General features: G+C 38.5%; 1 protein-coding gene across 1 annotated transcript in view; it reads left to right on the forward strand.

Moving 5' to 3' along the window:
- The first annotated feature begins 1,080 nt into the window (after nucleotides 1-1,080).
- Nucleotides 1,081-7,536, forward strand: part of cab39 (calcium binding protein 39) — an 18,580-nt gene continuing 12,124 nt past the window's right edge. The window contains exons 1-2 of the mRNA XM_015398421.1: nucleotides 1,081-1,256; nucleotides 4,327-4,482. Coding sequence (XP_015253907.1) covers nucleotides 4,369-4,482 — 114 coding nt within the window. The 5' untranslated portion in view covers nucleotides 1,081-1,256; nucleotides 4,327-4,368. The remainder of the gene's footprint in view (nucleotides 1,257-4,326; nucleotides 4,483-7,536) is intronic.

The following is a 7,536-nucleotide window of genomic DNA, read 5'->3' on the forward strand; positions in this document are numbered from 1 at the left end:
AGTTTCAGTGTATACAGGAGAAATTCTAGCTTTGCTTTAAGTGGTTAAATGGGTGAAAGAGGTGACACCATTAAAATCTATCATTTGTTCAGATTTTAGTCAGTTTGCAAAATAATCAGTCAGACAGTAGGTCAAATAATAATAATAATAATAATAATAATAATAATAATGTTAGAACTCTAAATATACAGTTATATGTTTATATTACTTGTTTTATGTATTTATTACTGTTCTCAAGGCTGCACTTCAAAAAAATGAAAATTTCTAGAGCTGTTTTAAACGAAATTTCTTTTTGTATACACTTGTGTATACAAAATGACAAAATAAATCTGTCTAAGTCAGAGTCAGATATATAAATTGAAATACAACAAACACTTTATAGAATAAATATGATGGGGCTAGTAGTAATTTTTGTTTGGGTTCCGGCACATAACAAGATTAAGGGAAATGAAATGGTTGACAGGATGGCTAAGGAGAGTACAAATAAGGTAAAGATAGATATTAATGTTAGCTTTAGTAGAACAGAAATAATGGGTATAATTAAACAAAAAACAAAAGAGATGTGGCAAAAGTTAAGGGAAGAAGAAAACAAAGGAAGGTGGTTGTATAAAATCCAAAAGAGAATTGGACTAATGAGAAGAATAGAAAGGAACAGAGGAGAAGAGATAATTATTTCACAACTAAAATATTGGATTCAGAGAAACAAGTTAAATAGGAAACTTAGTAATATGAAAATGAAACTTCACATCGTTGATTTACTGTAAAAGGATTCAGGAAGCAGAAGATATAACTTCATAGTTGTTGGGTTTTTTTGTTTTTTTTTAACAGTTTAAATTGTATGTCAGGATATAGTGTTTTGTTTGTTTTCTTCATGTGGTCCACAAACCTTACCAGTTGGTGGCGGTAATGCTCACCTAACGTTTTTGCCAACCGGCAAAACAAATTCTAGAAGAAGAAGAAGACGTAACGGTACAATGGCTCCCTCGTGTGGCCATCTATAGTTATTGCAGGAAGAAACCTGCGTTGTTGCCTTAACATGGAGCGGCCAGAGATGGCAGTAGGACGCTGCTGCAGCCACGACTGCTATGCTAAGAAAAGCCCAGGAGGTAACAGGGACCGACGCACAACTATCAACAGTGAGATAAGGGGAGTTGACCTGCGAGCAAAACAAAGCCCCTTTTCTTCCACGGAGAACCCGAGTTGCCTTTTGCAGTCCAAAACATATCGGAAAATACACTGAAAACGTCACCTACAAGGTATTTCTATTTTACTTTTATACAACTGAACTGGAAGCAGAGCTGGGCTGGGTGAAGCTGGCCTGCTGCTAAACAGGCATGGGTTTCACCGCTGCTAGGCCTGTTAGCTTTAGGCTAAGCTAGCTTCCTAACCGTTTTCTGCGCATTAACTTTAGCTATATAAAATGTGCACAGGCCGTTTTATTCCGCTTATTCCTTTTATGTTTATCTTGGAGTTTAGCCAGCCGTGGCCTCTCCTGCCTGCCGAGAGCAGACTCTTCCAGATGCTACCCTGCTGCAGCCATAGCTCTGCTGACAATGATTGAGAGGTTAAAGGCCACGGTAGGCTGCGAGCAGATGTCAGCTAAACGGTATAGAGGCCGGTTGACCTCAGCTTTAGCTGCGTTGTTAATTTGCACAGCAGTGACTCCACCCAGGCTCCACACCATCACTAAGCAGGCATGGAGACCACGGATGGGCGGTGCTCACTGTCAGCCCCATGGCACTCTGATACCAGGGCCCTGTGCTGATCTACCAGACGCTGATGTTTTATGTTAGATTAAAACAAAAGAAGAGTCTGATGATCCATCTGTAATGGATCTCACTGAGTCAGATGGGTTGTGGAGAACCTGCTCCTGTTCTGGGGCTTTGATAGAGGAAGTCCTGTAGGACTGAGTGGATGTAAAAGATGATGAAAAAGATCTAATAAGATCATGGTGTTTACATTAAAAAGTCAACAAAAATGCATTGAAAGAACCCCAGTCTGTGTCTCTCTGTCCAAATGATCTTCAACCTGAAAGCATCCTCTACTCAAAGTTAAACCTTTCCATCATTGCTGCTTCTTGAGGTCATTTTAACCCTTTATAGGGCAAATTAGCCCTTTTCATCACTTGCATACCCTTTACAAATTGATTCCCCTCCAATCCCTCAGTGAGGTCTAGAAGCACAAGATCTATATCCAGCCATTCAGCTAAGGTACTGCTACATGGCTGCACATCTTATTATGGCATTTGACCCATTAGATGAGCCCTTGAATGATTTATAACCTACTGGGGGGAAAAAAAAGTCAAAAAAAAGAAGTAAAAAGTTAATTTAAAAGTTAATAAGCCTAGTTAACAATTATATTTATGTTTATGCTAGTGAAGATTCTCATTCATCCAAAAAAAGTTTAAAAAAACAACAAACCACTGGACTTTGTTTCCAAGTTTGAAGATAATTCACTTCCCATCCAGGAAGCTTTTTCAGTTCAAAATTATATATCATTTTTTTGTGTTTATTTATATATATTTAGGTTTATAAACTAAAAAAATGTAAGTTCCAGTATCACCATTAATGCTTCTAAGGTTATGTTGTACCAAAAAAATTAAATAAATGTTTCCTTCACTCTCAGAGTGTTTTTCATGATTTTTTTATACGGTACAACTGATTTTGTTATTTTTCTTAATATATTCGGGCAAGTTGGCATTTCTTTTTATTATATTGAAATAAATTATTTATTTATTTAAATAATATATTTTTTTAATGTTACAAAGGTAATAAGGATTTCTCCTGGATTCCATTAACACTATTTGCTTGAAATGTAGATGTTCAAAGCATTTCACTGAGCGCCCTATAAAGGGTTAAGCCCAGGATAATAAACTTTTTGAACACCTACTAGGAACATTAGGCTTTTATAGGACCAAAATGCAGAGTTTCACAACCGTAAACTGGTATCCATGCTTGTTTCAAAATGATCAGAGCTCAGTTTTCATTATTTTTTAATCCAGCCATCTAAGGAACAAGAGGATTCTTTGAGGTTTAGACACTGTAATATGGATGCCACAGATTTAAAATCACTGGGGAGGTCGTAATGAGTTGCAAAGGCGACCCCGAATAAAGGACACATCATCAGCCATCAACAGTAAACCATTTATTATCAATTAAGATGTCCAGGAGGACACTGTAGTTTTAACATATAGACCCTTTTATATATTAATTTTATTCCCCTTTCGGGGTCAATTAAGTATTTTTGAATTGAATCAAAACTGGAAACCTTTTCCTACTCATAAATGTAAAATTTTCTCTCATTATTTATTTATTTTACGTGCAAAAAGGAGCCTCTCTTATCTGATTATAATATGAATCAGTAAAGGAAGTGCGCTATAGTATAGAGAAGTTTTGGGGGGTTTTTCCCCCTCTGATGTATCAGAGGATTTTTGCTTCCCCACAGGTTGATCAGTAAAGGAGTAACCATGCATGAGTGTTGACCTGCATGTCTTGAACCTGCCATATGCGTTTCCTCCTCATTTGCGTCACTGATACAGAAGTGGGCCAAGATAGAGTAGAGAGGCGGTTCTGCAGCTCGACGAATGCATTAACCAGCATTAGCTCTGTGGAAAAGACGGATTTGGCCACCTGCTGAAGACGAGGCGCGCCTGGGTCAGTAAAGATGTTAGCATGTCAGAAAGAGCACGGGTCATCAAGTGAGACGCGGTTTCATGTTACAGCTTAGTCACACATGACACGTCATGCATGAATATATAACTGGAAGTATACACCTTTAACTTGGCTGCCAGGCTGACCTTATATTCTTGGACATACAGTAGCATTGCTTTCTAAATGTGGACTCTGCCAAGTCAGAGGAGAAAGTGTGTGACGGCTGCAGCTCATTGGGGCAGCTTTTCATGGCAGAACAAACGGTTAATATGTCATATATTTAATTTTCAAAGGTTTTTTTCTATGATCTCTGGATAAATTAGGGTTTTTTTTTTCATTTTGTGGCGACTCCAGCTTTTTTTTTGTGATTGGAAATGTTAATTTTAGTTGGTCAGAGAGGGATCTGAGGCAGAGTTAATCATTCACTTTTAAACCAGATTATATCTCTACTTATTTAACCTTTAGAGATTTATCGGTAAAGTAAAACAGGTGCAACACCTCTCCCTCTGTAAATGCATTTATATCAACATTTCCCAACTGTTTCCTTTGCTGGATCCGACATTTAGCTGGAAAACTGCATCTTAAATCAGAATCTAATCAATATCTGTAAACTAGTTGCACTCAGTTTAACAAGGTGTAAAAGATCTTCACTTGGTTTCCCTTTTTTCTTCTGAAGGTGGACTGTCCGCTGCCTGGTCACTCGTGGTAACGCTCCGCCATGCCTTTTCCCTTTGGCAAGTCCCACAAGTCACCGGCAGACATCGTCAAGAACCTTAAGGACAGCATGACGGTGCTGGAGAAGCACGACATCTCTGATAAAAAGGCTGAGAAGGTAAAAGGGATTCCTTTCGGCACTTCTTCCTGTTTTCCTCTTTTATTACTACAAGACGACAACCTGGATCTAAATGCAAAGCGGTCCCATACAGCAGACCTATAAAGTGCTGCTGGCGCGTCTTCCAACTCCTGTTCTTTCCCACTCGCCATACCCACACAATTCTCCACAACAACTGATTATTTTCTGCTACACCCGGCTACGCTGCTTCGCTTCTTCTTGTTGTTTACTACTAGTGGTTGGCTTTGGTCGCAGTACCGCCACCTTCTGCTCTGGAGTGTACATGCTCCGCCTATGAGAAAAAGGAGCAGCGCATGAACCGAATGCAACACACGTGAACCGAACCAAACGGTTTGGACGGTTTTCATAAACCGTTCCACCTCTAACCTGGATGCTTCATGTGGTGAAGATTAGGGATGTTCCTGTCTAGATTTTATTTTAAATATTTAATGACACTCCAAGCCTAAAAACTAACTGAAATGAATGCCATCTTAAAGGAGAATGTTTATATTTCCGAAGTTTGATCTTAATTCGTGCTGGAAGTAATTTATCCTTTAACCAAGTAGCCTGTTAGCTGTCGACAAACTCAATAATGAATTATTCACCATTCATTATTCCAGCCCAAATGGAAATTGTATCCTGACAGACTCGGTGGTATCTAAAAACATCCAAACAAATCCATATAACTTTGTATTGCTAAAGGAGGTGATTTAAACACCTGCTTCGTATGTGTGCTGCATCATGTGAAAGCTACATGGGAGCTGGTTGTGTTTAATCAACTTAAAGGAATGGTACACCCAAAACATGATTAGCCTTCATTTTCTACTCACCCCCATGCTGAACAACACTCTGGAGTACTTTTTTGATATCTCAAATGCATCTGGAGATCTGGGAGGCTTCTTGCTGTCTGCTGACATTCAAATAATGGAGGTCTATTGTGCCCGAGGCAGAAAGGTCCATAAAAGTCCACAAAAAACGTGTCAATATTCCTCCATACTGCTCGTCCAATGTATTCCAAGTGTCCTGAGTGGGTAGCATCCAGAATTTACTCGAAACGAAGTCATTTAGAATGTTTTTAGAGCATAAACAGTAGTGCATAGGATTTCCTAAAAGCGAGTTCACAAGTCTAAGGAAATCGCGACAGACCAAACCAGATGAAAGTGTGCGTTCAGCGTCTGCTCTGCCGACAATGCAAGCGTAGAAGAAGAAATGTGCTGTTTACCTGTGCAAAGAAAGAAACAACGAAAGAAAAATGTCTGAGGACTTAAGTGATGAGGAAGAGCATGAGTTCTTTGCCGAGCTGAATGGCAAGCAGCAGATATCCATCAGTGAGAGCCAACACTGAGTCCAACTAAACATTGAAGCAAAAAGAACCCCTGGAAAAGATGGATGGAAGAGGAATGGGCCAAAGTCATACGCCCCATATAGTGGGGTTATATCCAAGAGGTTCTAATTGCTGTCAAAGCTGCATGAAGAGGTTATTATTTTGCAAACCTCAGTTTAAAAGCTCTACCTCAACTGAATGAGAGTCTTGGCCATGATAACAAAAATGTGCTTTGAGTCGTTAAATATTTTAGCCCAGTTACTATTTTCTTATAAACTCATCTTACATAAATAATGTTAAAGTTAGTCAACTTTGTAGCAAGTTTGTGTCCTTTAGGTTGCTTCCTTATTCAGGGGTTCCCAAAGCAGGTGACTTACTGTCAGACTTTCTGCATGAAACAGGATTTGAACCCAGGTAACCGCATGTAAAAGTAAAAAACTTAAACCACTAAACTTCATGTATACTATAAAACAATTACATTAAGAATGAGGTCTGCTTAAATTAGAATAAAATTAACATTTACATTCAATCAGAAACCAGCAGACTATTAGTATCAATGAGAATAAATTTTATTAATTAATAATTAAATCCAAGGTGGTCTAAATGTTCTGTGGAAAAAGTATATGACATAATGGCTTTCTATACTTCTACCATATTACAGCAACCTTTAAAGGACATTTGAAGGACAACATGCAGTTCCTGCAGTCATCCCTCGCTTTGGCTTCCTAGCTCCTGCCACTGAAACACGTCCCCCACAGCATGATGCAGCCACCCCCATGCTCCACTCCAGAGTGGAATTGTTTTGGCTACGAAATGAATGCTGCTTGGTTTCCCAGGCTGGCATTGCTTTTCAGGAAGAGTTGTTGGTTGCAAACATCTTTTTTTTTTTTTTTTGCATCAATTCCAAGATGTTATTTTTTTGTTTACAACATTTACATCTTTTTTGTATTCATGTTGTGCATGTTGTTCATGTTTTGTGCAGCTTGAAGAGACAATGAGGCTGGGAGACGACTGTGAAAAGTGAAGCCCTACAAGTCATTTCCTGATGTTCAGTATCTATACCTGGGGAGATTTCTCATTGAATACTAGGGAGGCTAAACCTCCCCTGTAATTTTCATAAATGATTAGTAATATATGCTTTGTCAAACTTCATAAATGTAGTCATTAAACTGCATTAGATACGTGCTAAAGTTCACCTGATTGCATGAATCTGTTGTGCATTAATCAGCTGTTTATTCCGCTCTCGGACACGATCTCCTCTCCGCTCTGGAGCAGGACGCTGTCTGTCAGCCTCTATGAGAAATCCCTGTTGAGGTTTGGAGTTTATTATTTCAGTGTTTCACAACAGCTATTTTCACCCATTGTACTTAGGTTTTTTACGTGTTTCAACATTTGTTAATGCAATACTAGATGTTTTGAGTTAATTAACACCACTGAGCCCCCGCTGTTTCTGAAAGCAGCAGCAGTAGTCGCCATTGGTCCATAATGATCAGACATATTGGAGCTGCATGCTTCTGATCACTGGCTGATTATCAAACTCTGACCTGCTTAGTAAAAGAAAAGAAAAACATTAATAACAGGGGTTGATGTTAAGGATTTTACTTTCACATTTCATTTGCCCAGAAACAATTTTTACTTGTCCAGTATAATGTTTGATAAATATCGTTCCTAATATTCGGTTTTGTGTATATATATCAATGAAACATGTTTGCTTTTTAAATGTTTTTTGT

This window comes from Cyprinodon variegatus, unplaced genomic scaffold (assembly GCF_000732505.1).
Source record: "Cyprinodon variegatus isolate N-32 unplaced genomic scaffold, C_variegatus-1.0 Scaffold933, whole genome shotgun sequence".
Lineage (NCBI taxonomy): Eukaryota > Metazoa > Chordata > Actinopteri > Cyprinodontiformes > Cyprinodontidae > Cyprinodon > Cyprinodon variegatus.